This window comes from Schistocerca gregaria, chromosome 1 (genome assembly GCF_023897955.1).
Source record: "Schistocerca gregaria isolate iqSchGreg1 chromosome 1, iqSchGreg1.2, whole genome shotgun sequence".
Classification (NCBI taxonomy): Eukaryota; Metazoa; Arthropoda; class Insecta; order Orthoptera; family Acrididae; genus Schistocerca; species Schistocerca gregaria.
In genome coordinates this window covers 938,436,982-938,462,422 of record NC_064920.1, presented here as the reverse complement: position 1 = coordinate 938,462,422, position 25,441 = coordinate 938,436,982, and the positions used below count along the sequence as shown (strand labels likewise).

Sequence of the window (25,441 nt, the reverse complement as noted above, 5' to 3'; positions counted from 1 at the left end):
TAGTCTAGAATTTTTTGCCAATGGAGAGATGACCATTACACTTTTCCAATTACGGGCCACATGTCCTCTCCCTATAGTATTTGACTGGCCAAAAAGGTGGTCAGAGAGTGGAACACAAAGACCCATGCATGAATCCTACTATGATGAAAAAATCAAAGTCAACTGCCTAGTCACGGAGCGAGGTGGCGCAGTGGTTAGCACACTGGACTCGCATTCGGGAGGACAACGGTTCAATCCCGTCTCCAGCCATCCTGATTTCGGTTTTCCGTGATTTCCCTAAATCGTTCCAGGCAAATGCCGGGATGGTTCCTTTGAAAGGGCACGGCCCATTTCCTTCCCAATCCTTCCCTCACCAGAGCTTGCGCTCCGTCTCTAATGACCTCGTTGTCGATGGGACATTAAACACTAACCAACACCACCACCACCGCCTAGTCTTTGCAGATGATATGGCCCTACCAGCCGAGACCTGGGAAGAAGCCAAAGAGCACACCCCCAGACTACAAAAAGAAGCATAAAAAACTGGTCTCATAATCTCTAAAATCAAAATAATGACAAACATAAATAACCCACCAAAACATCAACAGGTTGGAGATCAAAGAAAGGAAGATATTAAGAATAATCCTAGGCTCAAAATTCCAGTACAGCCAACTAAGCCACATCAGAAACAAAACCCTTTACCAAACAACCAAGAATATCCTCAACTCAGTAAAGAAAAGAATTGCTGAGTAAACTCATACGCACAACAAAAAGATTCTCACTATTATAGCTTTCAGTCATTAAGGCCGTTTTTAACAACAGGCATGCTAAATGGTGAGTAGTAACTTTCATTCTCAATATTGTTACATTCCATCCTGGATTTTACATTGTTTGAAGAAAAACATTGATTTTTATGGACACATCCTCAGAATGAAATCAAACAGATTAACCAAATAATTTTTTTGACACTTCCACGACACAAAAAGCAAACAAATTTGCTTTACGGAAATGCAGAAGGTTTCAAATGAACTCCAAATCGCAAAAAATATGCTTACAGATTAAACTGCAAAAAATTATCCTAAGACAAGAAAGAAAGAGAGGTTCCAAGTCAAAAACAAAACCAAACAGATGAACTACATCTCTGACGAAGAAAGGAAAGCAAGATCAGAAGGATTAAAACAATACTGGGCTAATACAAAGGCACAGAACATTACTAAGTGACAGATCTAACGTACCCCAAAGTTGGGTGAAATGAAAGAAGAAGAAAATAAGATGTGTAACATCAATAAATATAATTGATCAATACATTTTCATTTTCAATAAAAGACTAAAAAGCAATAAAAATAAAACAAAACTGGTTAAAATAAGAATAAACAGCAACAATCTAAGTAGCATATTTTTATTATTTCTATTAGGGATGACTGCTTTTAGTTACCATGACAATCATATGACCAAAATTCATTTAGCCAGATGATGGTTATGACAATCACAATACGTCATCACCAACAGAAACTTTAAAAATGTGATTTAGACAGTTAATAATTATTCTTATAACAACACATTAACTTTCAAAAGGAAACTATTTCCGTTACACCGGAAGGAACAAAACAGAATGTACATTTACACAGCAGTTTATAGTATCTATGTGTTTTATTCTAAAACGAGACCAAAATGAAAAACTGATATGGCAAAATCGAACAAAAAAGCTGAACATAGCAAATTACGTTAGCACAGAAAATATTGACAGAATGCTCAAGGCAGAAAGAACAATAGTTAGAAGATGCATAAATAATCATTCAAGGATAGCTTCAAATGAAACACATAACTGCAATGTTAAAACAAAATTTCAAAATTGTAATGGATTGTGCTATATTCAAAATGACCATGAAGTAGTCTTGCCGGGTTGTGCATTTCTTTGTTTTGGTTTTTAGGTCACCTACTGTACTTTGGATTTCTCTCATATCTTCCTTAATTTCTATAAATCATTTAATGTTACTCTTTCTAGTCCACAACTTTTGTATTATTCACGTACTAATTCTGTTTTCTGGTGTTCTAATCAAATTGCCAAAGAATAAGTTGTGATTATTTCTGATCATTCTCATCAGTGGTTCTACTTCCTTATATAGAGTTTCATTTGAAGCTATCCTTGAATGATTATTTATGCATCTTCTAACTATTGTTCTTTCTGCCTTGAGCATTCTGTCAATATTTTCTGTGCTAACGTAATTTGCTATGTTCAGCTTTTTTGTTCGATTTTGCCATATCAGTTTTTCATTTTGGTCTCGTTTTAGAATAAAACACATAGATACTATAAACTGCTGTGTAAATGTACATTCTGTTTTGTTCCTTCCGGTGTAACGGAAATAGAGAAGTTCAAGTGAAGGACAATGATTTGGCAGCAATCCTCCAAGAATCATCTTATGACAACTTTTTAGTGATGGACAGACTTCTTTTCAAATTCAATGAAGGAAGAGAGACTTAGGCGATTCTATCTAATGTGAAATAATCAAGCTTGTGTATGATAAGTCAACTTTAACACTGTTAAGCAAACCATGTTATTAAAATTAAAACAAATGGCCTTTGCTGAGAATGTGATGATGATGAAGGTCCGAGAACTATGACATACGCCAAACTGAGGCACTCTGGCCACGTGAGTCATAATTCTCTTGAGAACTGAATGTGGAATTCAAAGCTGGGAGATTTTCCTGCTGATGTGATGAATGACATACCAGGGAAGCTGATTAATGTGCAGTAATTTATGCAAATTCAAGAAGAAATTATGTTCATGGAGAAACCTTGAGTTACATGTCCTGTTCCTTAGTGTCATTCATCATTAGAGTTTGTAACTACAGGAGCAATAAATAGTTCATGTGAAAGTTGAAACAAATTTTCCTACAATATTAGCAGAATTTTATAAGAGTATTTGTTCACTGTCCATTTGCAACATGAATGAAAGACTTATAGAATATGCAAGGATAATCTGAAAAATTAATGTAAAAGAAATAAATTATTTTTTTTAACATATGACTGCAGAAGATGCCAAAGATATTCCAGCAAGATACAGAATGAACTGAAAACCCACGCAAATGGGCTCAGAAAGATGTCCATCTCTGTATAGTCTCCTCAGGGTGGAATGTATTTCCTATTTTTTCTCTATAAATAATAAAATGACATTGTAGCAAAATTTTATATCACAAAGAAATGTCACAAATCAAATGATATTTTAAATATTTTTGTAACTCCTAGCCAGACTCTGAATCTGGATCTAAGAGAAAAAATTGATGCTGATGAAAAGGGAGATAACTGTGCTTCTTAGTTTAAATGACACTAAAAAGAATCTCATTGCATGTGACATGAATCAGTGAGATTTACTGTGAAGACACAGAAAAGACAGCCAGGAGCACCAATTTTCAAATTAATATACTGATGTAGCAGGTGCCAATAGTTAACTACAGTGGCGATGATGACTATGACTAGATGGTTAGTTAAGGAAGTGATGGTGGGCAATAGAAGCTTCAACAGCAACATAATTTTGTCAGAAACTGAAAACAGTATTCTGTTTTATTAGATTTTCTACCATGAAATCTTTCAAATCTAATTACTACTCGATGCCAAACCACACAAAAGAATGTTGCAATTATCTTTTAATATGCATGAATTTTGCAATAGGAATGCTCATAAAATAACACTGCAGGCATATATGAATGCAATCCATAACTTATTAGATATCCCACTGAAAGCTTTTTCCATTCTCTTCTCTTACATGGAAACAAGTCAATGAGGATATGACTATTAAAACTGGCTTTTTCGCATTTTATGTACTTATGTTCTCGAGTCAGTTCTGTATTCAAATATTCCCACATTATCTTCACAATCACACATGCTTCTAGAAGATCAATTTTTCCCCATTTCCTTTCCAAACAACATAAAACATTTCTATCCCCCATCCCCATAGTAACCGTGCTCTGCTGTGCAGTTTATCCATTTTAGAACTCACTCATCTATAATTTTATTTAAGCAGTTGTAAGAGTATCCTGAAAAATCTGATGGTCACATATCACCACACATGAATAGGCCCTAACATAAGCAAATAAAACTGCAATTTCTTTGGCACATTTACTCCCCTTTTTTATGTGCTAAACAATAGCTCTCTTTGCGGAAATAGTTCCCGCAATTGTTACTTACCTTCACAATATCAACACCTGTTAGAGTTTTTACCACTTCAGGGACTTTACTGACAATACTAAGGACTTCACCAGTGAGCTTGGCAGCACCAACCTCACCATTTCCTGCTGATACCATAGTTATCTTCTTAGCCTGTGAGAGAGGAGCAGCAACTTCTGCTGCAACCTAAATTCAAAATATAATAAAATATTATGACACAGTAATTAAAGATATTCTTACCATATCTATATCCTAATTAATAACTTTTTATGTATGTGTAGTTCTAAAAGAAACACTGCAATGACCATGAGTGATACACTAATGTCAACATTTGTTACAATTAATTCACTTTAGACAGTAAACTATGGATTCAACCTTTTTGAATTCATCATGCCCCTTAGGAGAATCAAGGAGATGTGGAATGAATCAAGGTATACATTTATAAAAGAGGAACAAGCTATAGGTATTTAACCTGTACAATGGTTTTTAATTGTCTCATATGTGAAGAACATTTATTTGGATCTTACACTTATACCTTCGGTCTCCTGCAGCTATCATTTCCTGGTATGGATAGTGTGCCTAGAGAGCCACCTGACATATTTAAACACACTTGTGTGCACTCCACACACTCAGTCAGATACCTGGGTAGCAGCTTCTGATTTGCACTGCTTTGCTGAGCCATTTTAGGGACCCTCCAATTCTGAACCCTATGGCACAAGCCATGTAAGTCACCCCCTAGTTTGTCGAAGAGCCTCTGGTGCAAGTGATACACCTGATTCACAGTTATGGCCAATAATCAGTTCTGAGGACAATCATGCAGATTGTGGGTTGAAATTCCAAGAGCAGGGCTGGAATTCTCTGCTGGTTGCTGTAATTATTCATTATGATCTTGGAGCACAGATGATAGGGATCATTTGTTCGAATGTGCACTGCAATCTGTAACTAGCTGTATGCTGGTCTTTTAAAGCCTTTAGGAACAGATTCTTCAATATGATGAACAATACTCTCAGGGATGATTCACACATGCTTAACCTTTAGTGCTCCCTTTATCTTGCAATAAGACACAGCAAGTGAAGATTTTAACACTGGCTCCGTCGAAGTTTCAACTTGAGAAACATACCTCAGACTTGTTGGTTGGGGAATGACTATAACATCGTGAAATTTCTCTGGTCCCTAACTCCCATTGTGATGTAACGTGGTTGATTTCCCAATCTGATATGTTTTTCTACTCCAGAACTGACTGGGCACGGCCCGTGCTGCCTGAGTTGTTGTTGTTCTGCTGGCAGAGGTCACGGCCGAATTCTCGCGTGTCCTCCGGTGGACGGGACTCTATTTGCGGCAACTACCGTCCATGATGCGCCGTGCTGATGTGCGCCTCCCACGATCTTTCTGGTGGCTACTGCACTCCTCCTCCTTCGGGGGGTGAAGCCACTGTGATCCACTGCATCGGAAGGTGGAGTGTCGTGCAGGAGTGATGACCTCCACATCCATCGGAAGGCTGGAGTCGAGGGGATCTGCCAACTTGCGAGCCAGAACCTTCGAATACGGCTGGAAGTGACCCACATGAAGAGGTCCCCATCATCCCACCACTGGAACCTGGGCCAGAACGGGAGACAGGCCGTCGAACGCTAGTTCCTGGTCCATCCCAGGAGGGGCAAGACCCAATGTTGGGGACAATGGGGAAGGGACGACCACAGGTGAACCAGCCTGCTGAGAAACCGGGCCTGCGAGGGGGGCCGGCTCTCAATGGGGGATCGATAACGATAACGATGGCGATGCCAGTGCTGGAGCTACTGGAGGCTGCCAAGGCTGAGAGCCATCGCAGTGTGGCGGAATCACAGGGGGGAGGGTTGGTAGCGTTCCCTGAGAAACCAACATAGGTGCCGGCAATGGGGAAGCTGGTGCCCAAGGGGTCGGAGGGTGGGTGTCCAAACGTGGACGTAGCTGATTTTGGTGACGACGTACCTCCCGGTCCCCTGTCTGCAAGGTATAGAGCCGGCGGCCATTTCGGCGCAGGACCACTGTCGGTATCCAACGTGGATTGTGACCAAACCCACGTGCCCAGACTGACATACCCGGTGGAAAGCCGGGTACTCTGTTTTGCGAAGACTGGTGAGGACCGGGCCGAAGGAGGTGCAGCGGAGTCCTAGGTTGGCGCCCGTGAAGGAGCTTTGCGGGGCTGCGTTCTCCCATAGTTGTGGTCCGGTATGCTGTCAGGAAAAATGTCAACACCTCCTCCGCAGGAAATTTGTGCACATACTTTTTCATCTGTGTCTTAAATGTGTGCACCATGCGCTCGGCTTCCCCATTCGATTGTGGATGAAAGGGGGGGAGAGCAAACGTGCCAAATACCGAAGTGCACACAAAAATCCGGGACGGTCTGCGACATAAACTGAGGTCCATTGTCCGAGACCAGGGTGACTGGCAGACCTTACACAGAAAAGATTTTTGCTAGTGCCTGGATTACAACCTCTGAAGTGGTTGAGGAGCAGCGAACCACATATGGAAATCGGGTATAAGCATCAATAACAATGAGCCAAAAGCCATTGAGAAACAGGTGGCAAAATCGATGTGAACACGCTCCCATGCCTGGGTTGCAGGCGGCCATGAAGAGAACGCTGACCTAAGAGATGCCTGTTGGCTTGCACACTGGGAACAGGTGGCCACCAAGTGCTCAATTTCTCTGTCAATACCGGGCCAGCACACATGTCTGCGAGCCAAGGTTTTAGTACGGAAACACCCAAGTGCCCCTCATGTATTAGCGTGAGGACTTCCCTTCGCAAACTTGCAGGAACAACCATGCGAGGAGCTGTATTATCGGTAGCCAGAGGGAGAACTCCTTCCAAGACAGAGAGGCAGTCTCGTAGAACAAAATAATTACGAAGAGGATCCGAGGCCCGGCCTGGAGGTCGGAATGACCACCCCTGCTGAATGAGGCAAACTACTTGCCGGAGAACCGGGTCAGCTGCCTTTTCCCTGGTGACTCTAGAACTAGTGATCGGGAAGCCATCAACCACTTGGCGGGACGCCACATCCAAATGAAAAAACATAACCTCCTCTCGATCGAACTTAGGATCTGGGCCCACCGGTAGACGGGAAAGAGCGTCTGCGTTGGCATGCTGTCCGGTAGGGTGAAAATGAATGTCATAATGGTACTTAGAGAGGAACAAGGCCCAGCGCTGTAGTCTGTGGGCCGCCCTATCCAGAATCTGAGAGGCGGGGTCAAATAACGATATTAACGGCTTATGGTCAGTGATTAACTGAAACTTCGTGCCATACAAGAAAGGGTGAAACTTGGTAACAGCGTAGACAATGGCCAAAGCCTCTTTTCCCACCTGGGAGTAATGGGCCTGTGCGGGACTACGAGTTTTAGACGCAAACACCAGTGGCTGCTCAGAACCATCTGCGTTGCAATGGGCCAGGACCGCCTCCGCTCCATACTGCAAAGCATCTGTAGCCAGGACCAACGGCTTATGGGGGTCAGAAGGAGCTGACGTGAGGAGGCCTTTCAAAGAGGTGAACGTTCGCTCGCATGCAGGCAACCAATCAAAAGGAACACCCTTGCACAGAAGGCAGTACAGGGGGCAGGCGATGGTGGAAGCCCTGGGAATGAACCGGTGGTAATAGGCAATCTTGCCTAAGAAAAGCTTGTAACTCCTTCAGCGAAGCGGGCCGCGGAAGGTCTACTATTCCTTGAAGTTAACTCCTAGCGGCTGGACGCCGTGCCGAGAGATTGTGTAGCCCACATACTCAATGAACGGTTGGAAGAAGTATGACTTACACAGGTTGTACCCAAGCCCACGACCTGAATTTGAGAAAGAGGGTGCGAAGGTTGTGCAAGTGTTCCGCTGCAGCCCGTGATAATTATGTCATCCAGGTAATTAATACAATGAGGGTTGTCGACGTGACATGCTCAAGATAACGCTGAAATAAAGCCAGGGCACTGGATATTCCGAAGGCCAACCGCTGGTACTGGTAAAGGCCAAACGGGGTGTTGACAACCGCCAGCCGTTTGGAGTCCTCATCAAGAGGTATCTGATGATAAGCCTCCGAAAGTTCGATTTTCGAAAAATATTGGCCTTCTGATACGGCGGAGAACAATTCATCAGCACGAGGCAAAGGATAGGTGTCCACAACCAATTGGGAATTAATGGTGGCCTTGAAATCGCACAAAGCTGTAATTTTCCCCGAGGGTTTCCTAACTATAACGAGGAGCGAAGCCCACTCACTAGAAGAAACGGGAAGAACGACCCCTAGGGCTGTCAGCTGGTCTAGCTCTTCTTTTACCTGAGAGAGGAGAGCCAAGGGGATCTGCCTCGCATGTAGAAAACGCGGGCGAGCCGATGCCTTCACAAAAAGTGAGCTTCAAAGTCTGAAACACGCCCCAGGCCCTCCTCAAAGATATTCGGAAAGTCAGAGATTAAAGATTCTAATGATTGATAGGGAATGTCTTTGGAGACCAACTGTATGGTGTCAGTGATAGAAAACCCGAAAGCTTGAAAGGCATAGCCAAAAAGGTTAGCGGAGCTCGCATCACTGACAACAATAAAAGAAATAGGCCAAGTGACCGATTTGTAAGTCACGTCGGAAGTGAACTGACCCACTAGCGGAATGAACTGTTTACCATAACCGCGTGGACGCTGGTAAACTGGTGCCAACGGGGGCGACCCAAGGTCGGAGTAAGTTTGTGCATTCCACAAAGAAACTGCCACGCCCGTATCTACTTGCAGTTGTAATCGGCGCGACAAAACCGACACCTTGATAAAGAGTTTGAGGGCCGATGTGTCTGGAGCCTGGCGCGATGAAACTTCCTGAATGTCAACGTCCATGTCCTCTGTAACTGCTTCCTTCAATTCTTTCGAGGCTGAGCGGCAAACTTTAGCAATGTGTCCTTTTTTATTACATTTGCGACAAATGGCCCAACGCTGGGGGCACTCCGACCGATCGCGATGTATATAGCACGATGCACAGGACAGTAACAGGGGCCGGAGGACGGAACTCTGTTTACGTGCCATGCGGGAGTGGCCGTAACAGCTGGATTGTACCGCTCACACGTCGTCCACTCCGGACGCAGTGGACGCGGCCGCGCCACCCTAAACCGCCGCGACGTCGCACCACGCAGCGTGAGAGAATTCATACGATTGAGCAATGGACAGGACTTCCTTGAGGGAAAGGTCTTAACTGTAGGGCCTGTTGCCAGACCTCCCTATCAGGGACAAACGAACAATGACGTCGCGCACCATAACGTGGGCATACAACTCTCGTGACTGCTCTGTGACAAAATGACACTTGCGACTAAGACCGTGCAGGGTAGTAATGGCCCACGCCCGGTAAGACTGATGGTGCTGCTTCTTGCATTGATAGAACTCAACCCGAGCACCCACAACATGTGTGCGGCAGTGATAATATGAAGACAGTAATGAACAAAATGCGTCAAAAGACAAGGACGAGGGTTCCTGCAATGGCACTAGCTGCCCCAAAACTTGATACAGTGAGGTAAATATCAAAGACAAGAAAAGAGCACGACATACCTCCTCATCGGCAACATGAAACGCCTGGAAATGCTGGTGAAGGCGATGTTCATACGTGTCCCAATCCTCCGCCGTCTCGTCATACGGGGGGAAGGGAGGAGGGAACGGTGCTGGAGCAGACGGCATGGAGAGCAACGCCGGAAGCACTTTTTTCATGGTGGCCATGAGCTCTGTCTGCTGCTCAACCAAAACCCGCACTAAATCCTCCATGCCGCGGATAACCTGCGAAACCGGAACAGCGACGCAACAGGCGAAAGACCGACCCTACTCGTTGCCAATTGTGTAGTAACACAGTTCACGTTTTACGTCGCACTTCAGACTAGACCGGCAACTGTCTCATATGCATGCCTGATGTGAACTGACTGGGCACGGCCCGTGCTGCCTGAGTTGTTGTTGTTGTTGTTGTTGTTGTTGTTGTTGTTCCACTGGTAGAGGTTGCGGCCGAATTCTCGCGTGCCCTCTGGTGGCCGGGACTCTATTTGCGGCGACTACCGTGCGCGACACGCCATGCCGATGTGCGCCTCCCATGATCTTTCTGGTGGCTACTGCAACTCCCATATATAATCAAGTGTTTTCATTAATTTTTATCATATTTTCAATACATTTCTCTGTTGGCAGGTAACACCTACATCAAAATCTCACATTCTTAATTAAACTTAACTTCACTGGTATTTATTATTCAGATTATTATTTTGATTGTCCTTATTCTACTGATGTAATTAATTTTCTTTATGGCACTCATAATTAGGAAATACAATCGACTGATGCTAGCACTACAGTTTGATACACAGAAAACCAATGGGCTAATCAATGTATCTAAGAAAAGTGACCTACACCATTCAAAAGTTAAGCATTCTGATTTTTAGAAAGTATTTTAAATTAACTACAACTAAGTAGCTTGCAAAATATTTAAACTGGAAGTTCAAAGCCACTTAAATATTCTATTGCAGATTTCATTATAGCCACTGTTAGATTCCAAACTTTGAGTACATACTTTTGTTACCTTAATTTTTCTGTAGAAAATGATATACAGCAATAATCAATTAACTCACTAATAAATAATTTCATGGAATTCGCTCTAAGTTGCATTATGGCACTCCATATAAACAAAGGGATTCACAATGTGTAAGAAAAATGGTGTCCATATATTTTTCTAAATTTGTGATTGGCAACATTTTTTATAATCAAAACCAAATTAGTTATTTCAGTTCATTCAAAAGAATAAAATCCAACCTAGCCCTTTTTCAAGCATCATGCAGTTTCCAAAATGACAATTTGTGCTTATGCTCATCTATAATAATTAGTTGAACATCAGGCAAAACTGACTGTTTGCAGTTTGTAAGTTTACAAGTAATCTCTATCTTTGTGTGTGCTCTCAAGTGTTGACTCATGCCACAAATCTGTTCATTCTGTTTACTGAAGTACATGCACTGGTGACCACAAAACTCAAGAATTCTAATGTTTAATAACTTTTGAGTGAATTCTGTAAACTAAATTAATTGACATTTTAAATTGATTGTCGTGTGGAATGTCACTGAAATCAAATGATATAGTGATAGGCATAGTGCTGGTCATTAGCGATTGACTTAATCGAAATGTACAGTGTACAGAACTCAAATTGTTGCAGGACAGCGCTTAGTACAAACTGTGTCGATTTTATATAAATGAACTGGTGCCACAAAGGAAAACTTAACTTTGCCACTGAACTGTGACTTGGTACGTACAGTAGGTCCCAACCTGGACATGTGCACTAATAAATTTCCATATTCTCTATAAACTAGACATTGTAATTAATAACTGAATCTTCAAAAGAATAAAATTTGTGTGTTAATCTCATCTAAAATATGGTGTAGTGTACATATCTCAGCAAACACCACACCAATCTCATTTAAACTTTAAGCTGTGAAGATATCAGGTTCTGCTACACTATGTACAGGGATGCTAGAACTACCAGTGGCACACTACTGCCAATCAAGTCAATGAGTGGTGAGAGGTCCTATATTTCCTGGAGAAGATTGAACTTTATGCACCTTTGATATATCCGGTATGTATTACAAATGCTTGATAATACACATTCTGACCTCACATTCCTTGTATTCTGTACAGTTTCTGTCCTGGAAAGCACAAGACTTGACTCATAAATGACCATGAATCTTAACCCGTCCTACCTTAGAATTTTTTTTCCTCTTTCTTAGCTCTTGTAACATTACAGGACATATTGGGACATATTGAAGTATTCGATACTGTAGACTTTTAGGGGATGCCGATACAGATATGCAAAATGTAAAGGGAAACTTTGGTGATGTTTAAATATTGTACTGTGTCAATATTAGGACATTTTGCACAGAAAGAACAAAAATAGAATTAATGTAAATATATATTAGTGTTAGTAACCTATTTTCATTCAATTTTGTAATTATATTTCATTTTGTAAAAGAAAGACTCACTGTTTGCTGTAGTTCTGATTAATTGTATAAATTATCAGTTTTGAGCTAAATTATTTCGTATAATATGGACAAGATACTTTTAAAAACTCACCAGCTAAAGAGAAAGTCTGTGAATGATCGTTTAATGCACACTTCTGGAACTTTCTATGGAGAAATTCTATATTATGATCGCAAAAATACGAAAACTTGTGAAAACTGTTTCATAATCTAATTTCGAAAGACGATTTGTATCAAGAAATATTGCTAAAAAGATTTATTTACGTTCTGAAACACAATTTAAATCATTTTACATATAAATAGTTGTTCTAAATCACTCAAGAAATATCCAGAATCAAATGTCAAGATATTTCTGGAAACATCGGTACAAATCTGGTGAAGGTTATCCAGAAGCTGGTAGAAAAATGTTATAAAATCTATTTAGAAATTATGCTTGTAAGAATTTGTATGTACTGATCCTTTTACTTTAATCTGTACTAAAATTCTGTAATGTCTAATTTAGTTTTAAGTCGTGAATTGCTATCGTATTGTAAACAAAACATTGTCAAAGACTCTCATTGTTTGGAAAGATATTAATACACCTAGGAGTTGTCAGTTGCCAGTTCAGTTCGGATATGCAGTGCGGTTAGCTCGGAGAGTCAGTTGTTGAGTCTGTGAAGTCTGTCAGTTCTGTTTGTAAATAAATGTCTGTAATGAGGAATTACTTGTTGTCAATATGAACTCAAGACCTTTTGCACGAAGCAGACACCTCCTAATGCAACGTTTTAATTTGGTGTTGAGGAGCTGAAATGTTATAATTTGGTGCAGAAAGTCCTGGGACGTTATAATTTGGTTGAGGAAGCTGGGATGTTATACTCTATTTGCAGAAAGTATTTCATGTTTACTCTGTTTTCACAGGGAACCAGTGCTTGCTGTGAATGTTTGAGCCTTATTTAATTACATTTCATCTTAACTTACACAATATTCACGTATTTGAATGTTTATTCTTTGGTATGTGTGACTACATTATAACAATTTGTGTGATATGTTTTCATATATAAATTACATTTAGTCAGAGTGTTAACCTATTTACCTTGGGTAATGTTTCAAGGAGCATATCAACCATTGCTGCTTCCTTGTAGTCCTTCCAGGCATCTGCTTTTTTTGCCATTTGTTCTGCTTCAGCTCGAGCCTTTGCCTCAATAGCAAATGCTTCTGCTTCTCCTCTGACACGAAGAGCTTCAGCTTCAGCCTCTGCTTCAAGTATCACTCTGTTTCTGTTTGCTTCAGCAAGTTTCTCCAACCTAAACAAACATTGTAGTATTTCATACTTAATCTATTAATACAGCTGGGAACTGTAACTATGGAAGATTACAATATATCACTATTTACTACAACTTAACTATCACGAGATATGACACACAAAGTCACAAACAGACTCTAAGTTCCCTCCCTCCACTGAAGAATCATTTTAAGGATTTTGGTAGATACAACTAATGGTTTCTTATGCTGTTTCACAAACCAGCCATTTTTTGTGATTTTAGACACATGAAATATGATAGCTACATCTATCATTAACACAAATTATCAACTTTGCCAACATTGGGTATAATTTATAACTTGCACACACACACACACACACACACACACACACACACACACACACACACACACACACATTTAAAATGATGTCCAACAGGTGCGCTACCATTGTGGAACAAGATCCCATACAATTCTGCCTTTGGTCACCACTTCCAGAAACTTCCCAAATGCTTAGGAAGCTATACCAAATGTTTAATCTATAATTAATCTGACACCTTCTTACACCTGTGATCTTCATTGTGTGTTAACTACAGAGTGTTTCAAAAATGACCGGTATATTTGAAACGGCAATACAAACTAAACGGGCAGCGATAGAAATACACCGTTTGTTGCAAAATGCTTGGGACAACAGTACATTTTCAGGCAGACAAACTTTTGAAATTACAGTAGTTACAACTGTCAACAACAGATGGCGCTGCAGTCTGGGAAACTCTATAGTATGATATTTTCTACATATCCACCATGCGTAGCAATAATATGGCGTAGTCTCTGAATGAAATTACCCGAAACCTTTGACAACGTATCTGGCAGAATGGCTTCACATGCAGATGAGATGTACTGCTTCAGCTGTTCAATTGTTTCTGGATTCTGGCGGTACACCTGGTCTTTCAAGTGTCCTCACAGAAAGAAGTCACAGGGGTTCATGTCTGGCGAATAGGGAGGCCAATCCACGCCGCCTCCTGTATGTTTCGGATAGCCCAAAGCAATCACACGAACATCGAAATATTCATTCAGGAAATTAAAGACGACGGCCGTGCGATGTGGCTGGGCACCATCTTGCATAAACCACAAGGTGTTCGCAGTGTCGTCTAAGGCGGTTTGTACCGCCACAAATTCACGAAGAATGTCCAGATAGCGTTATGCAGTAATTGTTTCGGATCTGAAAAATGGGCCAATGATTCCTTTGGAAGAAATGGCGTCCCAGACCAGTACTTTTTGAGGATGCAGGGACGATGGGACTGCAACATGGGGCTTTTCGGTTCCCCATATGCGCCAGTTCTGTTTATTGACGAAGCCGTCCAGGTAAAAATAAGCTTCATCAGTAAACCAAATGCTGCCCACATGCATATCGCCGTCATCAATCCTGTGCATTATATCGTTAGCGAATGTCTCTCGTGCAGCAATGGTAGCGGCGCTGAGGGGTTGCCGCGTTTGAATTTTGTATGGATAGTGGTGTAAACTCTGGTGCATGAGACGATACGTGGACGTTGGCATCATTTGGACCGCAGCTGCAACATGGCGAACGGAAACCCGAGGCCGCTGTTGGATCACCTGCTGCACTAGCTGCGCGTTGCCCTCTGTGGTTGCCGTACGCGGTCGCCCTACCTTTCCAGCACGTTCATCCGTCACGTTCCCAGTCCGTTGAAATTTTTCAAACAGATCCTTTATTGTATCGCTTTTCAGTCCTTTGGTTACATTAAACCTCTGTTGAAAACTTCGTCTTGTTGCAACAACACTGTGTTCTAGGCGGTGGAATTGCAACACCAGAAAAATCCTCTGTTCTAAGGAATAAACCATGTTGTCCACAACACACTTGCACGTTGTGAACAGCACACGCTTACAGCAGAAAGACGACGTACAGAATGGCGCACCCACAGACTGCGTTGTCTTTTATATCTTTCACATCACTTTCAGCGCCATCTGTTGTTGAAAATTGTAACTACTGTAATTTCGAAAGTTTGTCCGCCTGAAAATGTACTGTTGTCCCAAGCATATTGCAACAAACGGTGTATTTCTATCGCTGCTCGTTTAGTTTTTATTGCCGTTTCAAATATACCGGTCATTTTTGAAACACCCTGTATAGTAATAATAATAATAATAATAATAATAATAATAATAAGAATAATAACTTTTAGAAAAAAAAGCATACCAATTCTTTTACAAACTTATGTCAGATAAGCACTGACTGGTACAATCCATTTGTGTAATTGGCACTGCATCTCAAGACCAAATTGTACAGTTCAGTTTTATTACAAGTTATCACACTGAACAATGATTTTGAGCTTCCAAAACTGAATATATTGTGGGAAGTATTGGAGATAACTGCCATCAAACCCCATGAGGGCACAAACGTTTTCTTAGGACCAATGAGTCCTTAAGACAGAAAAATCTGTTAAACAAATGTGAGCCAATGATCCCAAGACAAAAGCCACACACAATATGTCAAAATGTAATTTCCTTTTTATCAATGGTCGCTGGCACCTGGATAAACTCCCATTTTCCAGGAAATTTCTTTTGGCCTAATTCATTGAATCAACAAAAGATCATGGCCAAGGAAGAGAAGATTCTCTAAATTCAATTGCTGAAGATATGATTAGTCATACACAAACAGAATTCATAACAAATTATCACACAGAAATAACCCCTTTCAATTGCATGACAAAAAGTGAACAAACTGTGAAGCTAAGGAAATTTGGGTCTTCCAGCTTTCCTAATTGAGGTACAAAATTGTTACTATAGATTACACTGACTTTTGCTGTCACATGTCTATAGATTACACTGGTTTCTGCTGTCACATGTCTTTCTTTGGTGTGCAACAGCAGTCTAAACCAAAGTAATTCTCAGTGAATATGATATACTTAGTTTTTATATACTAAAATTTGCATTGATGCATGTTTGTTATTACTTTACTACTGGATCTGCATTGTTTAACAGTCATGACTGGACAGACTATATCAGAAGTACGTAAACAATATGAGATTTTACAATTTTTCATATAACATATGAAAAATGTTGTTCAGAATGATCATACACATAACATATGAAAACAATATTATTCTGTCCAATCAGTTTGGTCACTGTTGAAAAATTCTTCAACAGAGTATAAAGGGTGCTCTTTCTAGGCTTGTGCAATTCTCCTTTAGAATGTTCCTGGCAACAGACATTGGATTTCTTGAGGCAATGTTTTGAATATTTTTAGAGCAACCACTGGAAAACTATCATGTGTTCCAGACAGCCTACAGCTTTGTATTTCAAAGTGCCTCTTGTTGCACGTGTCATAATTATGTAATGTATTTCTTGTCTCATGCTGAAAGACCCCTAGTTTTCTCTTACACTGTTGAGTGCAAAAGCACATACTGGTGAAAAAGCTGAAAATGGTCATTGTTCCTAACTGGCCAAATACAGTGGATCTTGGACCTTTTGGGTTAAGTTGAAACAGGTGATAGTGGGTTCACAACCACTTATAAGGAGAAAGGGAACCAAGAATTGGAAATGCATATTTATTGTATTATGGACATACTCAGCATACACTCACAACATAGCTCATAATAATTGTTCAAAACGGTGTCCGCCAGTCTCAGTGCATGCATGGCAATGATACTTGAATTCTGCTGCATTCTCAAAGATCCTGGTGTCTGTTGCACCAGGAGATAGGCAGCTTGGGCCCTAGCAAGCAGGTCTTCATCCATTTCTACAGGAGTTTCATACACAAATGTCTTGACATAACTGCAGAGGAAAAACCCCAGAGATGCGACATCTGGTGATAACAAAGGCCATGTGACAGGACCACCTCTTCCAATCCAATGATGGGGGTGTGTGTTGTCCAGGTGCTCGTAGATTACCATTGCAGTGTGCTGGTGCGTCATCTTGTTGAAGTCATATCCTATCGCATACAAAAGGAATGCAGTGTCCAAGACACAGCACATCTCACAGGAACATCAGGTCGCACGGGACCAGTTAAATGGGGAGGCAGCAATTAATGTCCCATCAAATAATCTCAGATGAAGCCTGCCCATAAGTTAAAAAAAACTGCTTCTTGAGGCCACTGATGTGGGTGGCACCAGAACTGCATGTACCTTCGCAATACAAGCAGTGAGACTGGAGGGTGTCGTCTTGAACAATTACTATAAGCTACACTCTTGTTACGTGATGTACGCTGTGTATGTCCATAAAACAATAAATATGAATTTCTGACCACGGTTCCCTGTCTAAGTATGACCAGTTGTGGCTCACTATCACCCATTTCAATCTGACAAAAAGATTAGAGACACCCCTGTATAGACTTCCAGTGCTCTAGTCTTTTGCTTGAAGTGATGGTACTAACAAATTTTTTAGCATTTACATGTGCTCACAACCTGAAGAGAGCCCCCACAACAGTAGGCCATAATTAATGTGGATATGACATAGTATGTAACTTAAGGAGGAGCCAAAGGACAAATACATCTGTGTCATTTAGTGATAATTTTTTATGGTTCCAAGCCAAGAAGAAAATAAAAATGTGAAAAACCAGCCTGCTAACTCACAGATAAGTCACAACAACATCCTATTTTTAAACATTCAGGGTCTTGAAAGTAAAGTTGAAATTCTGGAGCAGTCATTTCCACAGAATAAGTATTCTTTCTTATGTCTATCAGAACATTGGTTTAAACCAGAACAAATACAACACTATTTACCAGAAGGTTATAAACATGGAAACAGTTTTTGCAGATCTCGGTACCGTAATGGTGGTACTGTTATCTATGTGTCAAATGAAATAGAGTGTAGAGCACTAGATCTTAGTTGGGCATGAGTAGAGAAACACTTTGAAATTACCGGGATCATATGTGATATAATGAAACTTATCATAGTATGTATCAACCATTCCCCTGACTCAGATGATAAAACGTTTTTGGATAATTTAGACAGTGTACTCTGCTACATAATGAAATGGAAACAGTATGTAACTGTAATTGGGGGAGACTTTAATTCAAGCTTTGATGTAATATGTAACAAACCCAGTGTAAATAAGTTACTGAATATGCTAAGGCAGCACAACTTCCATCATGTAAATTCAGAACCAACAAGACTACAAGTGTGCTTGGATAATGCTTTTGTCAACAGTGCTTGTGATATGTACTCCACCGAGGTAAAGGAATTTCTTTCTCAGATCATTCCATGTTAACAGTGGAGTTAAGACATTTTATAAAAGGGGATGAGAGCAAGGCTGCACAAAAGTTAAAAAAATTGAATACCTTAATATTAACGAAACACAATCTCAGAAAACTAACACACCAGCTGAGCATAACTAACCGGGACAAATTATTTCAAAACTGTGATTCCAGTGCCCAAACAGTTTACAAAACATTCCACAATTACTTAACAGGTACTTTACAAGCCCATCTTGTTCAAAAGAAATACCACAAAACAAGAAAGGCTAAATTTTGGTACACCAAAGAACTGGAAAATCTAAAAAATAAGCTACTGCTGTTGAAGCACCTTGCCAAAGTAAACAATTCTAATGAAATTAAGGATCTTGAAAAGTCACTAAGAAACTGTATAAGAAAGAGTTGCAATTGGCGAAACAAAGATACAACACAAATCTCATAAAAAATAGTAAAAACCAATGCAAAACAGCCTGGTCAGTAAGTAATACTGTTAAAGGTGAAGTCAGAAACTTTGACAAAACAGTCCCAATACAATGATCATATCAAAAGGTTAATCAGTAAACCCAATGTAATGTGTATACATTATCTTAAGAGAGCAAACCTAAATCATAATAGGGCCAGATCATCATTGAAACACTTTAAAGAGGTATGCCAACATGAAGTTCTTAAAATAGTCAAAGAAATGAAAAATTCATACAGTACAGATATTTTTAATATGTCAAACAATCTATTGAAAGAACTCAGACATTACATTGCAGCACCATTAACATATTCTATAAACCTGTGTCTCATACAAGGGTTATTTCCTGATCCTCTCAAACTATCCAAGGTAACTCCAGTCTTAAAGAAGGGTGTCAAATCAGATCCTGCAAACTACAGACCAATTTCACTAATTCCAGCACTAGGAAAAGTCTTTGAAGGCATAATATATCAGCAGATGTACGAGTACCTAGAACTAAGTGGTATGTTAAGTGCATCACAGTTTGGTTACAGAAAAGAATGGTCAGCTATACATGCCATAGAGCTCTTAGTCAGAGACATTCTAGCAGCATTTGAGGGCCATGCGCACACACAGGTAACCTTATGTGATCTGAGCACTATGGAACATGTGATAAAAGTTTAAAACTCATCAAATCAGACCTCGATAAAAGGAAACAGGTGGTGAGTTCAGGAAGTCATCTGTCAAACATACTCGAGGTTCAACACGGGGTGCCACAGGGATCTAAATTGGGACCATTTCTTTTTCTTGTACACACAAATGACTTACCAGGAAATATAGATGTAAAGACATATATGTATGCAGATGACAACTTTTCTATCTGTAAACCATGTCCTTGATAACCTTTTAAGTGATATGAAATTGGCAAAAGAAAATGCAACATTATGGTTTAATGCCAATGGTCTGCTATTAAATGAGGGAAAGACCCATAATATGTGGTTAAGTCTATCAAAGACTACAAATATAGAAAAACAAAAGGCAAAGTTTTTAGGTATCGTACTTGACAACAGTCTAACATGGAACTCTCATGTTGATCACATAGTGGTTAGGTTATCAAGAGTTATATATTTTCTGAAGAGACTGATGTGTTGTGTGGCATTTGAGTATGTAAGGACAGCGTACTTTGCCTTTTTTCAATCTGCTTTAGGGTATGGGTTAATACTCTGGGGAAACAGCAGAAAAATAAATGAAATTATGGTGATCCAGAAGAAAGCAATCAGAGTAATGGCTAAGGTAGATAATAGAACACATTGTAAACCATTGTTCATTAAATATAGAATTTTAACAGTTATTAATTTATATATTCTTGACAGTGTTACTACATACTTGCTGAACTACCTAATTTAAGTGTAACAAATCAAAGGCATGACTACTATACAAGAACCCGTACTTCTCTGCTGTTGCCACAAAATAGATTAGCTAAAACTAACAATAGTCATAAGTATATGGCAATTAAAATATATAACAAATTGTCTAAAAATGGGTCAATCAAGCCTGATAAATTATGTCAAGAAAATGTTCGTAACTTCTTGTTAACTAATAAATTTTATTCATTAGAAGAATTTTTAGAAATGCCCAATATCAACTTAAATATGTAAAAATTTATTTTGTAAAATTAATAGGTTAAGTGAACTGACGAAGTCTATTGCATGTAATAATGCTGAATGACCAATAAAGAATCTGAATCTGAATACACTGTTACATGGTACTGGTCAGTCAGTTAATAGACTCTTTAGTCTCCACAAAAGGTGTATTATGTGGGAGAGATTGGAGAACACTTACACTGTGTGCTCACTCACTGATAGCTTGCTGTCAATCATGGAGCCCAACATTTTGACAGTGACCATGCCATGTAATGCTGCTGAGGCTGCACATCAGATGATGCATTTTTTCTTAATTAATTTTATTTTTATTTTTGACAAAACACTCTTTGATGTTTCTGAAGGCCACATCTGTTGCTTGGAGATCTTGTGGGGCAGCTTTTCCTTTCGTAGAAAAGGTGGTGTCATAATCAGCAAACTGTAAAGTATGATTGTTACACTCTATATCACTGACATAAATAAGAAACAAGGGAGGTCCTCTGATGGATCCCTGGGGTACACTGTGCTCCAACTTTCGTTCTTGGGAGATTAATCTATGGACTGACATCTGCCTTTGGTATTCAAGGTAAGATTGAAGAGTTGCCAGAACAATACCTCCAATACCAAAAACTTTAGTTTACTGAGCAGTAGCTTGTGTAAGACAGAGTCAGATGCCTTACTAAGGTCATAGAGTGTCAGTGCCAACTCCCTTTGTCCTCTGACCTCTGCCATACCTTTTTAATTAAGTCCAGTGCTGTTCTGACCATTGATTTTCCTTTTCAAAAACCATGCTGTGTGTCCTGGAAGAGTTTATTGTATTCAAAGCAACTTAGTATCCGGTGCTTCAGCATAGGCACCATAACGTTTATCCAATAATTGGGATTATTGTAATTGATCTAAAACTGGACACTTCACATTTTGATAGACTGGTACTGTCCATGACAGTTTCAGGAGTTATGTGAAGACACGGAAGGATAAACATTTGTTGATTACTGTGGCTAGTGGTTGAACAAACTCCAGAATAATTTCTTCCAACACTGTGCAGAGCATGGTATAGATATCTGCTCTCTCTGAATGCTTTTATGAATTCACTATTTTTACAATGTCCTTAGGGTGCACTAAATTTTGGTTTTTAATAGTGCAATGGCTTACATTTTTTATATGAGCTGTAGAATCTAAACATGAGTCTGGTATTTCACTTTCAGTATTTTTCACTATACTTTGTTAGGATAGTCTGATTGAAGACATCACAACTGCAGGAATTTAAGGCAGAGATAAACTACTTCCTGTGCTCATTTACCATATTCCAAGCTGATTTACATGGATTTAATGACCCTGTCATTGTATTTCTTTCCCGCATCCTCCACTCCCTTTCTGTAATATCTCTGGGCCCTTAAGTAGTAACAATGAAGCAGCCCTTTAGTTGGAAAAACTAAAGCTATCTTCATTCAGTTCCTGAACATTCTGACAATGCATTTTAGTTTATTTAACTGAGGTTTATACCACATCTTCCCTTTAATAGGTTTTTCCCTCCCTTGTCATTAGCCCACAGGTATCTTCTTGGGGATTACTGCAGACATGTAACCAAATTTCATTCTTAAGGTGTGGAACAGACATTCATTCATATGAGTCACTGGCCCCTCATTCTTGCAATTTCCTGCTGCCAGTTTATACCAGACAGTGCTGCTTTCAGGTCATTCAGTCTCTCTTCTTCAAGTACTGAATGTGTAACTTGAATGCCGTGTGCTTCACTGCAATTTACTGTTGCTTTTCATATTGAGTTACATCACTACTGTATTGTGATGTGCAATCACTGGTACAACTACACTGTTATTATAATCCAAAGTATTGAGGTTAGTGATAATGGGGTCAAGGCCGTCATCACCCATTTTTGGGAGTTAGTTTGCTACAAACAGCCCATAGTTGTTTATAAAGCTCATAAAGACCTCTTTAGAAGTCACCACACAATGCATATTTAGACTTAAGGCATGTAAGGTAAGATAAAACAGTTCCCCATCTGTACAATAAAGTTTTCAAAGTTACTTTCTGGTGAAAGATATACAGGGATAATAATGAGATCTATATTTGTTAACACTATTGTAGCCAGTTCATGATCCTTGTCCATACAAATTTTTTTTTTTTAACGATTTCCTGTATGTTAAGCTTTTTGTTTGCATACAGCGACACAGCACCATGCACCTAGTCAACAGATCTGTAATAGTCACCATCTCCTTCAGTCAACCAGTGCTCACAGATACATAAAACATGTGATTTCACTATGTTAAAAAAAAAGGTTCACCTTGGTTATTAAAACACTGCACATTAGTACTTGATATAACTAAAGACATTTTATGTCAGCACTAACATCATTTCTGGTGTGAATAAATGGCCCGGGTTTTCAATTTCACACTCCATTTTACAGGGGCACACGTTGATCTCTGGAATAAAATCTACCTTGAGACACACAGCAATGTCAGTTACCTTGTCCTTTAGATGAAATTCGGCACCAATCTTAAAATTACTGATTACAATCTTAGTTTCTAGTTTCTATGCTTGAAAGTTGCTGTAACCTGGAAATAATTTTTCCAGAAATTTCTCTACATTTTCAGTTGTTGTGGCATTTTTTTACTTTTCCTAAATGGAACAATAACCTTTTCTCTCCAAACAGCACTCCTTGCTCATCACCAGTGTCTGTTATCAGATTTTTTCTGTGTATGGCAGTTGAATTTCTGACTCAATCCATGGCAGATGCCATACCTCTACAGGTTTCTGAAATGGATGCCAGGCATCTACAGGTTTCTGAAGTGCAGTCTTATATGACATTTTTGGTTGTACCAGTACATTCTCTGAGTCACTTCATGCACGCTGTCTGTTGTTGTTCTGTAGTGGATGGTATTTGATAATCACTACAATGAGCAGTTCTTTTCTTTGATGTACCTCATGCCGGTCTGTATTTGTACTAGGTAAAAGTTTCTCCTCTGAAAGACTCACAGAGAAAGACTATTCTCATAATTTCTGATTTATTCTGTTAACAGAAATATTATTCAGAGATCGGTTCTGTGTTGCTTCATGGATTTGTAGGCTCATTATTATTATTATTATTATTATTATTATTATTATTATTATTATTATTACTTTCTCCAATATATTACATAGGCCTGTCATAATTGCAATGTTGTTTTCTTGTCCCCACTCAGTTTTATAATGAATTTAGGGGGCTGTGATGCACTTTGATTTGAATTTTGAATATTTGTGCTAGACCTGTGTGTTATAAACTCAATAGCTGACTCTCGATTTGGATTTAAGCATTAGTGGGACCATTTTTAGCAGCCAGTATAATACTTCTTTGCACTTTTCACTTTTTGTGTAAAAAGAGAGAGAGAGAGAGAGAGAGAGAGAGAGAGAGAGAGAGAGAGAGAGATGTGATGCTTGATGCTTTAACCTAAAATTTTGTAACGATCACTGTGTCGAGTTGCATCATTTTCAAATTGTCTTTTATTACTCGAGTTACTGTTTTCATTAACTCTTTAACTGAACCTATTAACCTCAAAAAGTTTTTTGTATCATTCACACTAGAGGCATTGTTTTGCTTCCAGTAAATCAACTGTACCTGGTGTGCAAGGTGGTTTAAATGAATTGTCTTGTATGTAAGAACTTTTGCACTGATTATAAATTTCAATATTGTCACCTATCTTCATTATTTTGCTGTTATGAGGCCTCTTTCTAGTTACAGAGTCTCTGATATTTCACTGCAGACACAACTTCTGTAAGTTCGGTTTGTAACCTAGCTTCACATGTATGACAATTTTAATATGCAAAGAACATGGGGCCACACTATGTTTGAGAGACAACCATTAAAACTGCTGATGCACAACTTGGAAATTTCAATTCTGTGTCAGGATACTCTTCTTGTTGGCAAAGGTAATATTTACCTAAGGGATGAAAGATTTCTACACTGTATTTTGAACCATGTAAACTTATTCCGTGATTATTTGTATTTTAATTGTCTGTGTACTTTGTTTTTGTGTAGGCAAGGGTGGAAAAATAAGGCCATAATTATGTACATTAAGCATTTCAAGAAGGTCCCAATAGTGGAGAAGTCTGCGACTTTTTCCTGGCCTGTATCCCATATCTTCATGGGTTTGGCATTTTAATCATTGGATTTGTCAATATTAGTGGTAGAGGGTGGCCAGATGCCCTTCCGATAACCACCCCTTTCCAACGGGATGGAAATTGTGTACCCCAATTGTCTGCATATATTGTTATCCAGTGTGAAACTATGTGAATGTTTGTGAATCATGTGACTGAGACAGGACTTTGGAACCTCGCCAGAACACTGGCCCTTGTCATTTTGTTAATTCATCTGGCAGATCTGATCTGGGGCTGGTGCACCCCCTTGAGTACCGGAAAATGTGTGCTAATGAATGTAACTATCTGGGCAGGTCATTGGAGAACCATGGATCAGCAATACAAAGCAAGTATTTACTGTGCAATAAATATCTAACTACAGAATGTGAAAAAGTTTTAAGGTCACATTAATAAATATTTTTGTTAACAAATTGTTGATGGCTATTTTTTAAATTAAAAAATGGGTATTAATTTCTGAATAAACCTGATATGAACTTCAAGAGAGATGGAACAGTCCAAGTATGAAACTTGAAGGCGATTTTATGCGCAGGGTGTTCAGAAGTTCCCATTACAAACATCAAGGACTTTTAGAAGGGAGTGAGCACATAATATTTTGAATAGGAACCCACATCTGGAAACATATTGTTTCCATTCTAAAACTGTTTCAATTCAG

General features: G+C 39.5%; 1 protein-coding gene across 2 annotated transcripts in view; it reads right to left on the bottom strand.

Annotated features, from left to right (window-relative positions):
* Nucleotides 1-25,441, bottom strand: part of LOC126275312 (flotillin-1) — a 151,607-nt gene that overhangs the window by 15,394 nt on the left and 110,772 nt on the right. For both annotated transcript variants that reach the window (XM_049977185.1, XM_049977187.1), the window contains exons 9-10: nucleotides 13,188-13,398; nucleotides 4,162-4,326 (exon numbers count right to left, since the gene is read on the bottom strand). In XM_049977185.1, coding sequence (XP_049833142.1) covers nucleotides 4,162-4,326; nucleotides 13,188-13,398 — 376 coding nt within the window. The remainder of the gene's footprint in view (nucleotides 1-4,161; nucleotides 4,327-13,187; nucleotides 13,399-25,441) is intronic.